Raw genomic sequence first — 22,579 nt, 5'->3', positions numbered from 1 at the left:
CAAGTGGAGTATGTTTCATCCCTGCTTGATCTGGCAGAATCAGAAGTCATTTACAGCTCAGTGTCACATCTCACCACCAGTGCACCCTGCCAGCACCCGGCTCACTGCGTACGTCACAAACCCCAACAGTACATTTACTCAAGTACTGTACTCAAGTACAATTTTTTTTTTACTTTTACTTGAGTATTTCTATTCCACTACTATCATCGTTGTCGGGTGAAAATCTTGTATGTCCAAAACCGTTTGTTTTGCATTTATCATTTTAAAAATGATTTAAACAAGTGAAAAAGGCGTTGTGTGCTCAACTCGAATCACACTTGCAAATTAATTCCGTCCTGTGCGAATCCCGTCCGTTTTCACCCTTAGGCGTCTTACTGGTTATTATCATCATCAAATGGTTGGCTTAGGAATGCGGAAAAATTTAATAAAATAATCATGAATTCAACTCTCCATGGGGTGTGTAATGGATATCATTTTGGGGTGCACTATCCCTTTAAGTAAAACATAAGTGTACTCCTTCCAGTACTGCAACAACCAGGATGGACAGAGCAGGACAGGAGCTTAGCTCTCCTGTCACGTTGTGTTGTGTTGTGTTGTGTTGTGTTGTGTTGTGTTGTGTTGTGCAACTTGTGTTGTGTTTCGTCCTTGTTGGTCCAGAACGATGCTTTGTTTGCGCCAAAGAATCCCAGCAACACCTAGTCTCCGCCATCTCCCGCCAGGGGATAAATACAGGCTTTTTTTTCCTGAAGCCCTTATTTAGGGCTAAACAGAACAATGTCACCATGCAACTCTACAAAACCACAAAAATGTTCATTTGCTGTTAGAAATAGTTATATAAACACTTGTAGGCAAGGGTAGATGGGAATAAATCTTTTTGAAACAAATACTGTAGCAGCACTTTTTTTTCCAGGATTTATTAGTCACTTAAAACGTTTTTGGGACAAATAATAGCTTTAAAAGGCAGTTGCTTTGTCATATCTGTAAAGTAGTTCTATGTCCGAGGTCAACTCGGTACAGAGTTGCGTACAGGAATACGCAACGATGATTAGTAGTTTTTTAAGGTGGTCGTGTTCCACTGGACATCCTTCTCTTGTCCACAATAGCTCAGAAATATTGCTTCTGTGTTTGCACTCATGAGTATTTTACTCATGAGTAAGAGGATTTTACTGATGTGCCACCACCCCCCAGCCTCTGCCATGCCTTAACGACCACCTTAACCCATTTAGAACGGGTACACATTATTATTTTATGCTTTAACTATTGAAAAATAGCAGATATACAAGCTCACAGCGCGGCACCGAGTGCCGCGCTGCGAGCTTGTAGATCTGCTATTTTTGAAAAATCGTGAAAATTCGAATTTTGACCCGATTCTATAAGTGTCATTTGAATCCTTCTAAGATTTTTTTGAAAAACCTATGTTTCTATGTCAGCAATCTGGCCAGCCATCGTCAAAGAAAAGGGCCTTTTCACTTAACTGGAGCTCAGTTAGTCTGTTCTTCAGAGACTACTATGTCAGTGGTTGTCAAACGTTTTCATGTGAAGGACCCCCAAAATGATATTTATTTGGTCACGGACCCGCATCTCAAAATATTTAGTTCCAGGGACCACCCCCCCAGAAGCAACATTTGAGTTACAAACGTTCGCTTTAAAAATACATAATATTCAAATATTTGCACACATTTTCACGACTTTTTTCAAAAATAGCAGATCTACAAGCTCACAGCGCGGCACTCGGTGCCGCGCTGTGAGCTTGTATATCTGCTATTTTTCAATAGTTAAAGCATTCAATAATATTCCCCGGGCCTAAATGGGTTTAACTAGTGGCGGGACAAGACAGAAAGTACAGCCGGAGTAAAAGTGTCGGCGGTGAGTTGCGGTGCGGGCTTGGAGCCCAGGGCAACGCCGGCTCCAGGGCTCCCTGGGAGAGAGCGTTGTTTCCAACACAACACTATTTCAGAAGCCCCGGCGAGAGGAATGCGATTTGAAAGCTTCATTGTGATTCATTGTGGGTATCGTGCTGGGGAACATCGCACGCATGGTGGTGCAATACGGAGTTTCATTCTTTTTTATCTGGAGCTGGAGAGATTTGAATCTTTGGGGCTTTTGTCTTTTATGTTTTCTGTTCTTTTTTTCTTTTTTTTGTCTTTATATCTGAGAGCTTTTGAGAGAGTCTTTGCGCTGTGATGCGTGAGCGTGGCGTATTTTGACTTTAATGCAAAAGCCTCTGCCGCCATTGCAGGCTGTATCTAAATCATATGATGATGTTGTCTGTTTTAACGATATCCATAAAGTGTCTTTTGTTGTGCTTTCTAAAAGGACACAAACACACACACGCACACGCACACACACACACACACACACACACACACACACACACACACGCACGCACACACACACACACGCACGCACGCACAGGCACACGCACACGCACACGCCCACGCCCAGACAAAGACAGAAACATCTCACAACTGCCCACGTCATTTTCACTTCATTTTCACTTTGTCAAAACTTAAAACAGAAAACAGCAACGAGACGGCAATGAAGTAATTAATGTAATTAACACCCATTGGCAGTCAGTCCTACATTGGCAGCAGCAGCAGCAGCAGCAGCAGCAGCACAGTGTTGGAGGCTGTGTAATGCAGATAGGGCCAGGGAGTTTAGATAGCCTTGTTAATGTTCAACTGATTGCACCGTTTGGACTCATTTAGGGCTAAGGTTGAGTGTATGTGCATTATGTACCACTGTAGGCAGAATGTGTGCGTGCTCGTGTGTGTGTGTGTGTGTGTGTGTGTGTGTGTGTGTGTGTGTGTGTGTGTGTGTGTGTGTGTGTGTGTGTGTGCGCTTAAGTGCGTGCGCGCGTGCATGTTTTTTTTTCTTTATCCCAAAGTGCTTTACAGGCCTTCGCAAGAATTGTCTTTTTAACTACTTAAGCCCTATTCAAAATGTTACTATGATTTCTGGATATTTTTTCTCTCTCTCTCCTTTTACATTTCACCTATAATGTCTCTAACAAAACAGGGATGACCGTGGATGAACTTGGATAAATAAAATGTCAGTAGCCTATTATCAGTTTCTACATAATGACCATGTTAGCAATAATCAAATTATAATAAAATGTTTTGCCTTTCTAATTAATACTGATCATCATTAAATACATAATTATTCATTTAATGGCTTGCATAAATGGCAATTTGAGTAATAATAACAATAATACGTAATGTATTCATATTGAGGGGGAAAATGAGCACAGATATTATTAGTAATACTCCTCCTATGATGTTATATAAACCAAACATATGTTTTATGTCACGGTGGCCAATTAGAAATGCTAATTTGTAATTAGCTAAAGTAAGCTGCATGTGTCGATATGGGATGAGAGGGAGTGAGAACACTGTGTGTGTGTGTGTGTGTGTGTGTGTGTGTGTGTGTGTGTGTGTGTGTGTGTGTGTGTGTGTGTGTGTGTGTGTGTGTGTGTGTGTGTGTGTGTACGTGCCAAGTGTCCACGCGGACCAGGAGGATGTGTTTTGACAAACAGCCAGACAGATGGACGGATGGACTGACAGAGGTGGAGTGGGTTTGCAAGCTGCTGCTTTTCTCCTTGACTGCAAGGAGAGAAGCAAAGCCTGTTGGAACTGAAGAGATAAGACCCGCCACTCCACCAGACACACTGAGAGAGAGAGAGAGAGAGAGAGAGAGAGAGAGAGAGAGGGAGAGAGAGAGAGAGAGAAGGAGAGAGAGAGAGAGAGAGAGAGAGAGAGAGAGAGAGAGAGAGTGAGGCAGTGGGCTGTATTGATGGTCTCACTCTCTATGAGCACACTAGTGTGCACAACGCAGCCAATCGATGGCCAGCGATGACCCCCTGACCCGTCTTTTTGCACCACTAGTTGCATTCTTCACGTTCCACAACGGTGGTTCTTCTCCCAAGATGAGTTCTGTAGCCACTGCTCTCTCTCTGTATTTACCACTGCAACTGTTCCAAGGTCAATAGTCGGGGGCGTTAGGGAGAAAACGGTCATTTCGTGCTAATCGGTCTAAAAGCGCCACATTTTGCACAGATGTAGCCCAGGACATGATTTAGCTAGGGCGCCCGAGTCGGCGACCTTTGGGGGTCACCACAACGGCCAAATCAAGTTGGGCTCCCATCGACTTTCTATACAGGAGGAAAATACCCAGAAAAAAATCTGCAGGATGTGAGGGGTCTAACTAGGGGTTTGCCATGATGCTGAATCCATTGCAAGCATTTGTTTGCACAAAAAACATTCCTTGGGCTATTCCTTGGGCTAGAAATGGACCCAGAAAACGATGGTTTAGTGATGAAAAGTGAGTTTTGTGGGGGTTTTCTGGGGCCATTTATAGCCCAAGGAATGTTTTTTGTGCAAAACAAAAGCTTGCAATGGATTCAGAATCAAACAAACAAACCCCTAGTTAGACCCCTCACATCCTACTTAAAGCAGATTTTTTTCCTCCTGTATAGAAAGTCGATGGGAGCCCAACTTGATTTGGCCGGTGTGGCGACCCCGAAGGTCGGCGGCTCGGGCGCCCTGGCTAAATAATTAGAGCTTTCCCTGGGCTACATCTGTGCAAAATTTGGCGCTTTTAGACTGATTAGCACGAAATATCCCTAACGCCCCCGACTACAATATTCGGAGAGAGCTAACTCTGCCTACACTCCCTCGGCCCAGTGTAGCAGGCCCCCAATGCACCAACTGTTACTGTACAAATACACGCGCATGCATGCACACGCACACACCTTTGTATTACTATACGAGTGAAGACATCAACATTTTGGGACGAAGATTTTCTGAATGTCAATTTTACAATTTCGTGCAATTTTTAACCCTATAGCTCCAAAGCCGAAAATAGACGATCTACAAGCTCACAATGTGTCGCAGTTATTTTTTGGGTGTGTGTCTGTGCGACACCCTAACACTAACCCTAGTCTAGAGCTAGGGTTAGGGATATGTGTACAAGAGTGAGGCCTAGGGTTAGGGTTGTGTGTTAACTCCAACCCCAACAGCTAAACCTCAACCTGAATCTTTTCCTAATTGTAATTACAAACATCTGCCCCCCACCACACACACACACACACACACACACACAGACACACACACACACACACACACACAAAACTCTTCTTCTGCGCTTGGCTTTACCGTCTTGCCTCTCTCTTTCTCTTTTTACAGCCAAGCCCCCCACCCTCCCTCTCCTCAACTCGCGCGGTTTATTCCGACAGGGCCAATTTAAACACAGCCTGTTCTTTTTTTAATTCAGATAATATCCGCGGGCCCATTATCCGCTTACCGCTCGGCTGCTTGACCTGCCAGAAAATGTGACCCGGGCCCCATCCCAAATCGCTCGATCTACCGACAGGAGAGAGATAATGAAGAGGCTCGAGCTGTTGCTCGCCTCCGACCGCATAACGAGACGGGTCGAGTGAACGCTCGGGCAAGAGGAGAGCGCCGAGGGCTGTTTGAGCGCCTCGGTGTCGGTGAAGAGGTGAAGTCTTTCTTTGGGGGGCCTTGGGGGCAAAGGGATTCAGGGATCCCTCACCTTGGTACTTAACCCATTCAGAACGGGTACACATTATTGGGTAGCACCGAGTGCCGCGCTGCGAGCTTGTAGATCTGCTGTTTTTGAAAAATCGTGAAAATTTGAATTTTGACCCGATTCTATAAGTGTCTTTTGAATCCTTGAAACCTGTGTTTCTATGTCAGCAATCTGGCCAGCCATTGTCAAAGAAAAGGTCCTTTTCACTCAACTGGATCTCAGTTAGTCTGTTCTTGAGAGACTGCTATGTCAGTGGTTCTCAAACCTTTTCATGTGAAGGACCCCCAAAATTATATTTATTTGGCCACAGACCCGAATCTCAAAATATTTAATTCCAGGGACCCACAAGAAGCAACATTTTAGATAAAACGTTCGCTTTAAAAATACATATATTCAAAGATTTGCACACATTTTCACTACTTTTTCCAAAAATAGCAGATCTACAAGCTCGCAGCGCGGCACCGAGTGCCGCGCTGTGAGCTTGTACAGTATATCTGCTATTTTTCACTGGTTAAAGCATTCAATAATCCTAGGCCTAAATGGGTTAAACTTTGTAACCACGGGGCCCACAGTAGTAGCATCATTAGCATGCAGCTACGCCAGCGCAGTAACACTGGAAGAGGTTTTATTTTGGTTCTCATAAGACTTCCAGCTCCTGGTGTGTGTGTGGTGTGTGTGTGTTGCAGGAATGCTATGCCTTATTTATACTTGAGTGTTGAGTGCTCACAATGTGTTGTACTGGGGGACAATGTTGTGAGCATGCAAGTCCACTATTTTCTGTGCGATACCCCCCACGTGACTAAGTGTGCGTCAGGCGATATGGGGTTCCATGTCCCATTCTGCTAGTGTTGCAAATACTGACAAAACTGCCACTACTGTAGCACTGCTAGTGAATGGTTCGCTGGTAATGCAAGCAGACGTAGCATGGCTACATCTGAACGATGCTGCGTTTGCAAAATCATTTGCTGACAGACATTATGGTCTGCAAAGGAGAACTAGGGGAAGGCTGGGTGAGAAGAAGCAAAAGGATACAAAAAGGCAGATAAAGTTTCTGATGCGTTCTGCCTGATTTATAGTTAGTTGCGCGTCTGTGTCGGTTATTTTTGGTTGCACGACACCCGCTGCAAAGGATAAGTCAGGCTTTATGGCTCTCTGTCCAAGAGGTAAAACACACAAAGTCTACGGGAGAAAAGTGCCATGATATGGAGTTCCCAGATAAGCCGACAGTATGTATTTTTGAGTCTTTTGGGAACAAGTAATGAAAACAGATGGAGGATAAGATTATATGTGGGCTCACTGGTATGGCATTTGCACTTAAAAGGGCAAATGAAAGCTATAGGGCTTATTCACACACTTTGTTGAGAATCTATTCGCCAGAGAAAAGGCACATTCAGGCTACTCTAACGCATGCGTACATTGACTGCATTTGAAAGGCTGATATTCTACATGCTCACAACAGCAAGCTGAATCATGATGCATTGTGAGAAACCATTGTACGACCAGTGGTGGAAAAAGTACTCATATATTTTACTTACTGTAAGTAAAAGTATCAATACTGCAATGTAGAAGTACCCTGTCCAAAACGCACTTAAAAAAACATAAACGTATGAAAGTGTTGGCATCAAAATGTTCTTAAAGTATGCAAATTTGTACTTAAGTACAGTACTTAAATAAATGTACTTAGTTACTTTACACCACTGCGTACGACAAAGTATAACAGAGTGGATTCAGGTACCGCCGCAGCAGCTTTGACACCCATTGCTAGTGAAATGCTATACAGTGTACATGCGCGCAGGGGGTAGGGGGGGACGGGGGGGATTAACACCTCCACTTTTTTTGGGTGGGGGGGATATCCCCTCCAGTGTTCAGGTCCAAGAAAAAGCCGCAAATATGATCGATTATACTGTACACATTGGCGGCGTTAACTATGTTTCATTGGTTTCAATTTAAACGGGCCTCGGCCGTCAGGGGGGCCTCCGACTGCCCGTCAGTCTAAGTCCAAATGATGGTCAATGCAAATGATCGTCCATCGAAAACCCCCTCTCACATTTGGGCCCCCTTTAACGTGCTAGTTCTGCCTATGTCCTGTTGCCAGGGGGGACTCCCACTGCCGGTAAATCTCAGTCCAAATAAATGACGCTCAATGCGAATGACCCTCCATCGGAAGCCCCCCTCAATGGGCCCCCCTCTATCACGCTGTCGCTGTGCCTGTGACGCTGCAGTGCACACCGATCGGCTTGACTTTGTAATACGAGCTAGGCGCAGGGTTGTTAAGTAACGGATTACATGTAACGGGATTACGTAATCAGATTACAAAAAACAGGTAACTTGTAAAGTCTCAGGTTACATTTTAAAATGTGTAATCTGGATTACAGTAACGGATCTGAATGATGGGGGTTACATGCTGGATTACATTCTCCCCTTGCCCTCATCAATTTTACAAATAAGTTATAACGCCAAACAATAAAACAATCAAGTCGAATCAGCGTAAAGTACTGCCATTTTTGCTTAAGTAAAATTCTGTTGTCCTTTTCCTAATTTCATAGGCTCAATATTCTTGTCTAGTTATAAATGGTAAAACTTATTTTATTTAATTAAAGAGAATTTTGCTAAAATAGTAATCCAAAAGTAACTGAAAGTAACTAATAGTTACTTTTTAAATTGTGATAATCAGATTACGTTACTGACTACATTTTCTTTGCAAGTAATTTGTAACTGTAGGGGATTCCTTTTTAAAAGTAACCCTAACAACCCTGGCGCGCGGTTTAGTTGTTGGATGGACTATCAAAACAAGTTGTTACTAGTTAGAATACATCACAGAGCCTTTCAAACGAGAGGGCACTTGTGAGTAAAGTTGGCAAGATTGTTCAACCACTAATTAACAACAATGCACGCTCATTTTAAGATGGCAACAACAAACATGGACGTAACACTGGTCTGTCTGTCGCATCCTATGGTCGTATCCAGTCAGATGAAACACGGTGTTAATCATGTCATGTGGACAGCTGGACACGTTAAAACGTTACCTTGAATGGAATATATATCTGAGGAGCAATTATGTTGTCAACTTCCCCAAAAGGCTGTCCTGTCCTATTAAACCAGACGCTGGGACAGCATCCACTGCTTGTATCCACAATATAACTTGTGAGTATCCTAATTTATTACTTAACATGTCACGCCAATGCGCAAATGGTAATGTGGGTACAGTAATTAATGTACAGTATTTGTGCAAGTTGGCCTATGCATTATCTTCAAACAGTTCAATCCAAAACATAATGCTTATGGTTGTGTTAGGCTGCTTTTATACGGACCTGGTTGTCATTAATGCATACAGATATCTATGAAAGGTCTTTTTATTAGATGTCTGGTAGATTTTAATCGTGCCATGTCACGCTGACCGGCAGTTTAAAATACTAGTGTGATCTCTGGTAATACAGTATATTTTTAGGGAAAAAAATATATATACTGTGTATAAAAATAAAGTGCTGCAGCTGTTGGCCTGTTACTCCTTCAATAAAAAGATCTAATATAGACTTAATGAATTCATGTGTATTTCATTTTAAAAATGCCTTGAAATCTGCGTAAAACAACTGTGTAATTCAGCTCAAGTGGAGGGGATATGTCCCCCCCTCCTCGGGGCAAAAGTGGGGGGGATATCACCAAAAGTGGGGGGGATATCCCAAAATCTTTCGCGCGCGCTGTGCGCGCACATACCTCCCAGATATGTCCCCTTCACTTTTAAAATGCCTCCTGCGCCCCTGACAGTGTATATGTATAAAACCCACTTTCACTTTGAAAAGGAATTATGTGTCGGAAGGAGTGGCACTCCCAGCTGTCAGAGCAGATCGATTTGAATTGGACTTGTTTCCGCAGAGCAGTCGCCAATTCACTTACCTTGATGACCCCCCTCTCCACACACACACACACACACACACACACACACACACACACCAAACCTAGTCCACCGCAAATCGAACGGGGCTTTGCACAAAAGCTCCAATTCGCCCACGCCAATCTTACAGGTAAAAGCTCTCCTCTTGCTGTCTCTTCTCGTCATTCCGTCTGTCTGTCTCGCGCCCTCTCTCTCCATCAGCGCAGACAACTCTATAATCTGGGGAGGGGAGACCTGTCTAGATCCTATGTACTGGCTGCATTTACTGCGTCGCAAACCTTTGTGCTTTTGGTATATGCAGCCTAGCCGGGGGAGAGCAGATTATTGCCTTGATTGAGTTTGATCCTTTCACCCTTTTATACGAACACTTTCTTTCTGGGTTTCTCTGACCGGCGACCCGACCCGCTATTATACGTTGATTCACAGAAGTCGGTTCGCGTCACTCACGTTGGAGGCTTTTTCAACAAGGCTCTTTCAATAAGGAAAGGTAAATAAACCTAGCGGAATGGGTCGAGATAAGCAGACTCTTTGCAGTGACTGGGGGTGCACGCGGTTCACCTCGCCAGAGGAAAACAGCAGCAGAGGAATCAGAAGAGCTTGTAGTGCGAGCGGAATAAAAAGCGGAATAAAAAGGTGGGAAACGCAAGGGTGGTCGCTGGAAAAGTAATGAAAACAGAGCGTCCCGAACCTCCGGCGCTAACATAAATTGGGATCCAAATAGTCGAAAGCAGTTTGAGGTGGCCTAACGCTACACGCGGGCAAGTCTCTCGGAAACTGGGAATCGACGAATACCTGACAGCCCGTTCAATATGCAGACCCATGAGCCTGCAGTAGTAAGTGAGACGTTGGACAGGTCCGACCAATTATACTGTAAGTGTGAACGCCTTTGAATGGGTGAAGTGAAAGCCACCTACTGTACTGTACACACAGACAACTGCAAATGCCATCGCAAAAGAGCTTCAGAGTTCAACTTTTACCGCGAACAGCTCGCTGAAAAATAGCTAAACAGTGTAGCTACTTATTAGCAGTGCATGTCTTCGGTTTTAGTCTCCTGCCCTAAAGAATACCGGCAGATCACTACAAGATAAGGAGCATTTTTCACTTTCTCCATATTCCGTGTACGGCACGACATCAGATAACCTGGCGATTCTCAGATAAGCGACTGGGGGCTGGCGTTGCACCGCAAGATCCCAAGGACCATTACGGGTCTGTTTCTACACTCGCAAGCGTTAAAACCCATTTAGGCCTAGAATTGAATGCTTTAACCAGTGAAAAATAGCAGATATACAAGCTCACAGCGCGGCACCGAGTGCCGCGCTGCGAGCTTGTAGATCTGCTATTTTTGAAAAAAGTCGTGAAAATGTGTGCAAATCTTTGAATATGTATTTTCAAAGCGAACGATTGTAACTCAAATTTTGCTTCTGGGTGGTCCCTGGAACTAAATATTTTGAGATGGGGGTCCGTGGCCAAATACATATCATTTTGGGGGTCCTTCACATGAAAAGGTTTGAGAACCACTGACATAGTAGTCTCTCAAGAACAGACGAACTGAGCTCCAGTTTAGTGAAAAGGACCTTTTCTTTGACAATGGCTAGAGCCAGATCGCTGACATAGAAACATAGTTTTTTTTTTCAAAAAAATCTTAGAAGGATTCAAAAGACACTTATAGAATTGGGTCAAAAATTCTAACTTTCACGATTTTTCAAAAATAGCAGATCTGCAAGCTCGCAGCGCGGCACTCGGTGCCGCGCTGTGAGCTTGTATATCTGCTGTTTTTCAATAGTTAAAGCATAAAACAATGATATACCATAATGTGTACCGTCAGGATTCAGTTGTGTAAGGGGGGGGGCCGTGCTGAGAGGCAGGACATGTCAGGATTCTTCTTCCTTCCTATTGGCAGCAGGCGAGGTGAGTAATTATAGTGATTCTGATGGCACATTCCTCCACAGGCCATCATTATAGCTCTAACACCGCCGTTCTCTCGCCCCCTCTCTCTCTCTCTCTCTCTCTCGCTAACTAAATTCTCTTTCTTTTTTTGTTCCCCCCGTCTCTCTCTAGGTCTCTTTTTTTCCCTGGGTCTCTGTTTTAATCCGTACCTTTGTTTCTCTCTCCGTTTCTTTCTTGTGTGGTTTCTCGTTTCATCCCCCCCCCCCCCTGTTTCCTTTCCTGCGATAGAGGTGCGCTCACCTTTTTACCCCGCTCACCCTCTCATTATATTCCCTTCTCGGCTGGGCGACGTACGCCCAAATCTCCAGTGATCCCTTAAAGATGGGGGGTGCCATGATTTTTTCCAGCCTAAAACATGATGATCAGGTATTATGATTATACTAGGAGGAAGATCTTTTCCCAAAAAAGTGTACAGAAAGTGTTAAAATTAGGTTTTTATGTGGCCACACCTACTAGTTCATTGAGTATACCTGGTTGTCAGGTGAAGTTAGACACACCCACGGTGTTGGGTGTTGATTTTATGATGTCATTTTTCAGTCCATAGACACACACAAAACAGAAAAAGTGCAAAACTACGGCACCACCTCTCTAAATCTAGACTAGTCGTGTTAGTCGGCTACAAAGTCATAATTTAAACATCAGCTAAACTAGTCTCCTGCACAGTATCCCTACTCATTCCCATCCCTCCCATCATCCATCCACCTTTTCCTCCTTCTCTGTCACTGGTTGCGGGCCGCAGCCGGCGCTGCAATCAGACCCCTGGAATGAGTGCTGCGTCCGCGCGCTAGCCGCCATGCCAAATCACACATTGTTGTTGTGGCTACTGTGTGTTGCGACTCTGGCAGGCATCCGACGGTTCCCCTCAGCGTGCAGGATCTTGATGGGCCGTGCTAAAGAGAAGTAATGACAGCTCGCCCATAGTCTGCCACCGGGGGCCAAAGGCTATAATACACATTGGACGACTACCAAAGCGGCGCTGGCGGATTTGTTGCTGCTGCTAGGGCCGGAGTGGGGGGGTGGGGGGGGGGGGGGGAGTTGGAGGGGGGGGGCAGGTGGCGCTTAAGCGGCGGGAGCACAGCCATATTGGACAGACAATGGATTCGACATAATGGGGACTTGTTTTATTAGCGGCGGATAAAGACAGGAAGACAGAGAGGACGACAAAGGCTTGTTGTATCCATTTACGCGACAATAACGGGGGGGACTTACTGTCGCTCTGAGACTCGCCGCTTTGTGTTCGGCTGGCAGAGGAGTCATGTTAGCCTCTCTGTCCCACACATCACCACAATTGAGTCCTGTTTGCATTATTCTCAACTCCAGCCTGCCACCATTGCATGCATTCACCAAGGCTTACGCGGGGTGTAAGCGATATATTCTTTTGGTTAAAACACGAGTTAAATAGCTCTATATTCCGATTGTTCTGTAACAGGGGTCTCCCCGTCTCTCCAGCACTTTAATAAACAGAAAATACATGTTCCAACTCAAGTATACCAAGTTGGTATTCCGACCTGAAAATGTAATTTGTGTTCACAAAAAAAGAGGGAGAGACGGGTCGGGAAGATCCCTGTTGCTAAGAACAAAGAAAAAGTTAAATTGTTACTATTGGAATACAGAGCTTTAAACTTTTACAAAACACTTCACAAAAGACATCACTTAAACCCCTTTTAAGAAGTCTACCTGAACTCCATCTACGTTAGGATAGACTGTCAGACGTGTATCGTGTTAGTGCTAGGAATAGCTCTGGTTGGCTCTTTCAGGGATGGACTGATCTCATTGTCTGGCATTAAGAAACCGCTCAAAACCCACAAACCCCACGCATTTATCTTACTAGGGTTTCTCGTAGCGAAGAGTTACAGTAAAAGAAGGGATTTCGGTTACAGTAATAATAGAATGCGGGCAGACACAGGACAATGTAATGTCTATTCTGAAACCATTAGAATCAGTTGAGGTAAACCAAAGAAAAACACCAATCTTCTTAGCTCTCATCCCCATTACTGCCATGGCCATGTCAGCCCGTAAATAGCTTTCTACACAGCAAAATTAAAGTGTTAATTTAACTCTTAGAGTGGACGAATGAAACCAAATGGACCCGCAAGGGTCCGTTTGGTTACATTCCTACACTCTCAGAGTTGCACGTGATTCATGGTCACAATATTTTACTGGTTAGGATCACAGGGATTTCAGGCTGCAAGTTATGCAACACTGAGCTCAACCAGAGCTCGGTTGAAAATCGATGATTTTCTCCAGCTGATGGAATGTATAGGAAACTGTATGCAACTATTGATCAAATAGAAGTATTAACAGAAACTCCTGAAATCAGATGGCAGGGTAAGGATTTGGTGCCTTGCATTACAGATGGTTTATTGACAATTATGTGTTTTCTTCTTCTGGATATGCGTTTGAAAGAAACTGCAGTATAGTGTAGTGCAGTGTTTCTCAACCTTTTTTCTGCATGGGCACACTTTTCATGTCCCAAGAATCCATGGGCACACCAACATAATACGGAGGTGTAAATATAGTCACTGTCGGGAAGAAACCTTGTATCTCCAAGTTTAAAATTTGTACGTTTCTTCGCAAAGTAAAGCCCTGCTTCATCATACAAGGCTGTCGCACAACAGTAGTGAAAACAGCAGATCTACAAGCACACAACGTTTTGTGCTTGTAGATACTGGCTTTCAAGCTGTTTCAAGGGGCACACTTGACCCTTCTCAGGGGCACACCAAAGGTCCCCAGGCACAGTGTTTGAGAAACACTGGTGTAGTGTGTTGGATGTCTTCACATCTTCAAGAGCGACCGGCTATCTGTGTCTCCTCGCTGCAATTCTCCACCACAACTCTATTACAGCCTGCCTGCACTAATTTGCACCAGCTTTAATTCCGCGCAAATCTGACCATCACAAATTGCGTCAGCGGAGTATAGAAGATTGTGTAATCAACCACATATATCCCAATGTTAATAAAGTGGCATGAAAACCCAAGGCTGATTTAGCGGTTTGTTTTCCTGTATTATACTGGTTTGGTTTAATTCAGTTTTTTCTGAAAAGCAATAACACACAGGTTAGAACATTTGGAGGATGAGACAATAAAGTCCAAAACGTATTTCCATACTGTTCCTCATGAAACTGCAGAAAGGTAAACACTGGCAGGCTAGTAAGCAATGCAGCAGGAGCTAATGCAATGAATAATGTTAGATTAAGGTGCGCCAATGTGCAAGCATAGATATTAGACAATAGTATTAACAATCCTTATATTAACTTCAGCTGTATTGCTTACATCACGTAGGTACTGTACTACCTTATTATGTAAGGTAAATGCAGTCTGCCATGTTTTTAACCATCTGTAGTTTTTAACCTGAACCAGAAAACAAACGCAAAATCAGTCTATAGGGTTGCATACCCCTTGCACTTAGTGATAACTTGGTGCAGCATGAGGCGCAAAACAGAGGTAATAAAATAATAGATTTACAAAAATCTACAACCTGATAGATGGTCTATTTTCTGTATTTTTATACAAAAAAGTAGTCAAAGACAAAGTCTATTCAATTCAAGTCTATTCTATTTTTTTTTCGCATTCATTTGTATACAGTATGTATTTCTTTTTAAATGATTCGTAAAAATGCAATTTTTTCCAAAGGTGATAATCAATAGAATACTTAAAGTTGTACCATGTAACTTTTTTTATAAAACAAATCTTAAAATTGTCCTAACTCTTATATCGCTAAAGTTTTAGAACACCCACTCCGTTATTTTCAGCTAATGAAGCCTTCTCTTTATATGTTTTCTATGATCCTGACCGGGGACCGGTTTTCGCGCAAAAATTACGTCATCATACACTACCGGCCAATCACAGCGAGGGTTATACACTGCCGGCCAATCACAGCGCATCTTGAAGTGGGGTCGCTAGCTATCACAATAGGGCGGCCATATTTGTAGGCGCCCGTGTGTCTCTATCTATACTCGGGTGAAACACTCCGTTTCTCCGGAATGCCTGAACGCACAGGAGGTATTCCGCACAGGCGAGGTGGAGGCAGACGCGGGGGTGACGCGGGGGTGTGAGGCCCGGTCCGCGGCGGAAAACGGCCGAAAGACGCGGACGCTACTGACCACTAGTTGAGCAACTTACACAGTATAGCTTTAAGAGGATAGTCCCTCGGTTAAACCGATGCCCAGGATGTGAATGTGCACTGTTTGTAACTCAAATGTTCAAATGGACAGGGATTCAGGTTATGGGTGTCTACACTCTACAGTGGTAAAGGTTACACTCTACAGTGGTAAAGGTTACACTCTACAGTGGTAAAGGTTACTCACAGCAGGGTCCTTTGCGGAGCACCTTGATGCGTCTCTGCGTGTTGCACTGGGCCTTCTCCAGCTCACACTCGTTGGAGTAGGTGGAGGAGTCCGAGCCGCACACGGGGGCCACCACCGACGGACACACCACCTTCTTGCACACGCACTCGGCTCTGGCGGGGTCGGCGGGGTCGCTCTCGCACACGGCGCCGAAGCCGCACAGCATTCCTCTGCAGCCTGCGAGGAAGAGAGAGAGGAGAGAGGAGGAGGACATGTTGTGGGTTAGGGTCGGATAAGATCAGGTTGCTTTGTGTGTTCACGGCATCATAAGTCTTGTTACTGTATCTCCAAGCCCCTGTGAAGTTCCCTTAAAGCTGCAATCCAGAACTTATTTTAATGTAGTGGTTCTCAACCTTTTCAGGCCGCAACCCCCAAAATAATCATATTTTAACTGGGGACCCCCCCCCCCCCCCACCCTGACGAGCACTAAGAGTTGAGGCATTACATTTTGTATAACGCGGTTCTATTGTGAAAATAGCAGATCTACATGCTCACAACGCCTCGCGCTGCGAGGCGTTGTTAGCATGTAGATCGGCTATTTTCACAATTTCTCCCTCTATATATTTGACAATTTGGCCAATGTTTAATTTGTAATTTTAGAGGTATTAAAAAGTCCTTAAATTGTCACTTTAGAAATGTGCAGATACCCTCTATACACTGAAACTTCATGCTGGTTTGTTTACTGTTGAGTGAGAAAACAACATTCCATATTAAGTTAATCATCTAGGGACCCCTCAGAATAATTTGGGGACCCCTCTGGGCTCCCGACCCACAGGTTGAGAACCACTGCCATAAAGGGTTAAAATGTTATTTTAACCCTGTGTAGCAGAGTATATGTTTATACAATATTCATACAATATGGAGAGGGTTTCTGGTACTGCTGTGGTTGGAGGTGGTGGTGTCCCTACTCTTCCGTTGAGAAATGTAGACACTGGTGTTGTTGGAACAGACACATAAATAAAGTAACACTGCCTGTGGCTCATAAGCTCATGCAATATCTCCCCGCGTTGGTCTACCACACGGGAGGTTTTGAATTCTAGGTAGGACACTGAGCAAGATAACTACCGTATAACTATAAAAATATCGTTTAAAAAAATCCTTCAAGTGGATGGCTGAGTTTACACCAACTATAAAAACAAAAAGAATACAGTACAACGATATAGCTATAGTTATCGTTATAGTCATAGTGCTCATTCTGAACGGCCCTTTAGGCGTGTAAACTTATTCAGCATGATGATGTGAATGAATGTCGAACCGTGCCAAACCCCCCAGCGTGTGGCTGGGTCTTATCTTCTTCAAGACCAGTTAATGCAAATCCCGTTGTAGAGCAAAAACTCATGGCCTCCAGCCAATTAGATTGACTCCATCCGCCCACACAGAGCGAACACAGTGCAAGCATGTTGTTACGGATAAATTCCCCGGTGACAAACGAACTTGGAAAAAGGTTACGGGCTTTAAAACTTTTTTTTATTAATGCATTCTCTATCTTTAAATCAACATGACTAACACAGGATTAGACCAGTGGTTCTCAACCTCTGGGTTGGGAATCAGGACTCCCAGAAGGGTCCCCAAAATATTTTGGAGGGTCCCCAGATGATTAACTTAATGTTCAATATTGTTTTCTCTCCCAACCGTAAACAAACCAACATAGAGTTTAAGTGCATAGAGGGCATCTGCACATTTCTAAAGTGACAATCTAAGAACTTTTGAATACTTCTAAAATGACAAATGAAACACTGGACAAATTGTCAAATATTAGAGGCCGAAATTGTGAAAATAGCCGATCTACATGCTCACATAGATCTGCTATTTTTACAATAGAACCGTGTTATACAAAATGTTATGCCTCAACTCCTAGTACTCGTCAGGGTGAGGGGTCCCCAGTTAAAATATGATTATTTTGGGGCTCGCAGCCTGAAAAGGTTGAGAACCACTGGATTAGACTGATATCAGAGGATGCATGTAGTTTCAGTACCATCCCTATTCCCTATAGGACCAACCACTCAAGCAGTTCTCAAACTTAATTTAAGTGAATTTCAAACTATATTAGGGAATTGGCATAACGATTAATTGGGAGAAAAGTTTGTCACGCACGCGCGCGCACACACACACACACACACACACACACACACACACACACACACAGACACAAATCTAGTTAATTCTGGACAAGGGAGGACACAGGTGGCTGGAGAGCCATGGAGATTGCAAGTTGTCCCCCTATTTGACAAAGTTGCCGTCTTTGAAACGTCCGCCTTTCATCCGCGGTGTCACTCCAAATTGACACCAGAGAACCGAAAACACGACACGTCGACAGCCCAAGGTCACACAAACCACAGCACGAGGTTTTCCAGAAGTTCTTCTCTCGCTCAACTGGGAGGGCACAACTGGTGCAAACCCACCTTCTGTCAGATGTAATTGAGCAGGATATACTTGGTCACACACTAGTCGGAGGCGCAAAGCAAACAGGGTGTGTGTGTGTGTGTGTGTGCGTACATGACATTAAACTATTCACACCGGGTACGCATGTTTGTGTCAGCACTTTAACCATTATTTTATGCTTTAACTATTGAAAAATAGCAGATATACAAGCTTGTAGATCTGCTATTTTTGAAAAATCTTTGAATGTATGTTTTAAATCAGACATTCGAAACGCAAATCCTTCTTTCTCTTGGTCCCTGGAACAAAATATTTTCAGATGGGGGTCCGTGGTCAAATACATCTAATTCTAGGGGGTCCTTCAAAAGGCTTGAGAACCACTGACATAGAAACATGGGGTTTTCCGAGAAACTGTTAGGATTTAGAGGACATTTTTAGTTGTTTTTTTCAGGCCTAAACGAATTAACTTACAAAATAATTGACCCGTGTGGTGCCAGCTACCAGCTGCTAGAATGGGTGCCAGCCTTGTGGGCTGTTGGGCAGCCAGCTGGCATGACGTCCTCGCTTCAGTACTGGAGGGGGCGGGGGGGGCTAAAAGAGATGGCACACTCTCACAGGTAGAACACCTGAGCAGGGGGAGGGGGGAGTGGAATACAGACTACGGGCTGAACCCAGGGGACCCAGGAGGATGGTGCAACCAATAAATGAACCAGCGATGCCACTGAGGGTGAACGTAAGTACACGTGCACGCGCTCGCACACACGCACACCAAAACCAACACGCACACACTTTTGCCATTTTCTTATCAGCGGCTCCCAGGCCAGGGATAAACGCAAGAGGGCATGTCCACTAGGACTGGCTGGCAGGAGGTGGCTTTGGCTCTGTCGGATTGACACGCGCGCGCGCACACACACGCGCACGCGCGCACACACACACACACACACACACACACACACACACACACACACACACACACACACACACACACACACACACACACACACACACACACACACACACACACACACACACACACAGTCACACACAGAAACACACAGACACACACTTACAGCACAAACAACTGTTCCAGCATCTGCCTGAGGCATCTCATTTGGGCCCACACTGGAAGCTGCGCGTGTGTGTGTGTGTGTGTGTGTGTGTGTGTGTGTGTGTGTGTGTGTGTGTGTGTGTGTGTGTGTGTGTGTGTGTGTGTGTGCATGCTGAGCGACAGGGAGGGAGGCTGTTTTTGACTGGCCCACTGTTCCCAGTGGGAGACCCCCTGAGGAGAAACATGCTGACAGCTGAGCTCGCTCTCTCTCCCTCTCTCTCTCTCTCTCTATTTTGTATTGCAGTGTGAAGCCACACACACGCACACTCACACAGAGTCACACAGCCAGGTGTGTAGGGAGGAAGGCCTTGTCATACCCAATTCAATGCTCTGACTTCATTTCATATTCCTCCGAGTCCTTTGTTTGCGTGTGCTGTGTGTGTGCGCTGTGTGCGCTGTGTGCGCTGTGTGCGGTGTGTGTGTGTGTGTGTGTGTGTGTGTGTGTGTGTGTGTGTGTGTGTGTGTGCGTGTGCGCGCGTGAGTGTGCAGAACGTGCTGCTCCAGGTGAGATGTGTAGAGAAAGCAGCAGCCCGTCGACAGGTGAAACTCAATCGGGCCATGTCGGACGTGTAAGACAGACGCTGTATGATAATATGACACAGAGAGAGAGACGGAGAGAGAGAGAGAGAGAGAGAGAGAGAGAGAGAGAGAGAGAGAGAGAGAGAGAGAGAGAGAGAGGGGAGAGGGAGGGAGGGGCAAGGGAGCGGAGGTTTAAAAAGGGTATTAAAAAACTAAATAGAAGGAATAGAAGGAAGAAAAAATAAGTGGGTGACTGCAATAGTAACCAAGAAACAAAGGAAGAGAGAGAGAGAGAGGGAGAGAGAGAGAGAGAGAGAGAGAGAAGAGAAGAACAAAAATCCCACCATCTGTCAAGGATATGAAGCTTATTGTTTATGGATTTTCTTTTTCTCTCTCATGGGAAAGAACCCCTGCCTCTCCCAACAGCCTCCAGGTCCACAGCTCAGCTGACTGACAGCGTCTCAGTGATGGAGCAACATTGACACCGGAGCTAAGGGCTCTGTCAACCCAGGCTCTGGATCAAGTGTACACACTGCATACTTGTCCTCGCTGTCGGGCAGAAACCTCTTATCTCCAAATTTGAAACCTTTTTTTTCTCCCTAAATTCACACCCTACTTGAGTGTTTCTCAAAACTTTCAAATATCAAGGTCTCCCCTTAACTCTGACAGTGTACAAAATGGAACCAAATGGACCCGTTAGGGTCCATTTGGTTCCATTTGTACACTGTCAGAGTTACAGACTTGTATGGGTCAATTTAGACCCATACTCAGACAAACCTCTTATCTCCAAATTTGAACCTTTTTTTCCTAAATTCACACCCTACTTGAGTGTTTCTCAAAACTTTCAAATATCAAGGTCTCCCCTTAACTCTGACAGTGTACAAAATGGAACCAAATGGACCCGTTAGGGTTCATAAGGTTCCATTTGTACACTGTCAGAGTTACAGACTTGTGTGGGGCAATTTAGACCCATACCCAGAACATAGTTTCTTAAAACTGTCAAATTTCAAGTTCTGCCCTTAACTCTGACAGTGTACAAATGGTTCCATGTGTACACTGTCATAATTACAGACTTGCATGGGTCAATCAATTTAGATCCCCCTAAAGGAACCCTAAAGGAACCCACAGAGTCCCTGGAATCCACTTTGAGAACCACTGCCCTACTTGATCATATAACAGCTTCACACAAACGTATCAAAAGTAGCAGATTCTCAAGCTCGATCTGCTGCTTTAGCTGTTTTTGGATCAGAATCCAGAAAAGTAACACTAGTGTTTGGACATACGGGGTTTCCACCCGACAGAGACGTCATGTCTCCGCCGGGCCTTTCCCTCAACCATTCACAAAGAGCTCAGCACACCTGTCAGCTCGTGACCTGCTGAAAGGGACACCTACTGTCAACACCACTGTTGGGAGGCTGGGAGCATCAAGCACACACACCACACATATACACACTCACGCGCACACGCGCTCAGAATTCTTTGTCAGAATTCGACTTTTCCCTTCATTTGAAAAACAACCTATAAACAAGAGTAAAACCCACAATAGAGTAGCTTCACAATGTCTACAGGAGACTGACAGCTACATATTCTGTGCAAAATTTCTCCTAAAATAAAGTTGGCCTTTTACGGCTGGCATTATCACTTTAAATTGGTTTAACAGGGAGTTCGCTAAAAACACCCAGAACCAAACGATCAGCGTTATTTGCTCTTTTCATTTCGCCTCAAATTCCTTTTTTCTCGATTGTGAAATCCATGCTGCGTTGTGAAGGAGCCATTAGCAACAAAGACTAGCTTTTGCTCACTGTTCCAGTATGTGCCCTATTGACTGTGTAATTAACATGGGGGATGTAGTTAATTACAGTATGAGCGCTCAATAGCCCTCCTCAAACCGGCGTCGTGACTTTGTAATAAAGCGGCAAGCGCGAACGCCAAGTCATAATCTGATAGCCGACGTTTGGAAACAGTCATCCTAGCATAGTTGATCGCTGACATTCTGGGCTGCTGTTCAAATTATTGGATGTCTCAAGACCATTCATTGGCAGACATAATAGTGGCATTTTCACGCGTGGATAAACATCGTAGCTGAAAAACACTGTTGCATGAATTTCAAGCAGCTGAAAATAGTAACCGAAAATATTATTTTATGCTTTAACTATTAAAAAATAGCAGGTCTACAAGCTCACAGCGCGGCACCGAGTGCCGCGCTGCGAGCTTGTAGATCAGCTATTTTCGAAAAATCGTGAAAATGTGTGCAAATCTTTGAATGTATATGTTTTAAAGCAGACATTCGAAACGCAAATCCTTCTTTCTCTTGGTGCCTGGAACAAAATATTTTCAGATGGGAGTCCGTGGTCAAATACAAATAATTCTAGGGGGTCCTTGAAACGGCTTGAGAACCACTGACATGGAAACATGGGTTTTTCCGAAAACTGTTAGGATTTAGAGGACACTTTTAGTTATTTTTTCAGGCCTAAATGAGTTCAATCTATAAGCTCACAACGCGTCACTCTGTGACACGCCATGGACTCATAGATCTGATATTTTCGGCCCCTTGTTGGCACCGACTCCGGCGGGCAGCGAAGTATAAATCAGCCTCAACCCTAAAACGTGTCAGAAGTACACGGCTGTCTCAGAGACAATGTATACTGTGCTGAGAATGTAAGCAGTGTCTCCTCCACCGGGGGAGAAATAGGCGAGCGTGACCTTTCAGCCGGGCCCCTTATCTTTCACCTGAATAGAGAAAGAAAGCGTGTCTCCCTAGTATAGCTTGGGTGTACAGTACGTGCGTGCAGGCGCGTCACACCAAATTCTGGGCCCTGGGTGGGTACAAGGATTCACTGCG

The 22,579-nt window shown here is 44.5% G+C and overlaps 1 protein-coding gene across 2 annotated transcripts in view; it reads right to left on the bottom strand.

Moving 5' to 3' along the window:
• agrn (agrin) overlaps positions 1-22,579 on the bottom strand; it is a 295,737-nt gene that overhangs the window by 194,840 nt on the left and 78,318 nt on the right. For both annotated transcript variants that reach the window (XM_080733225.1, XM_080733226.1), the window contains exon 3: positions 15,693-15,908. In XM_080733225.1, coding sequence (XP_080589351.1) covers positions 15,693-15,908 — 216 coding nt within the window. The remainder of the gene's footprint in view (positions 1-15,692; positions 15,909-22,579) is intronic.

The sequence above is a fragment of the Nannobrachium achirus genome, assembly GCF_963921795.1.
Source record: "Nannobrachium achirus genome assembly, chromosome: 9".
NCBI classification, from domain to species: domain Eukaryota; kingdom Metazoa; phylum Chordata; class Actinopteri; order Myctophiformes; family Myctophidae; genus Nannobrachium; species Nannobrachium achirus.
This window is presented reverse-complemented; position numbering and strand designations above follow the sequence as displayed.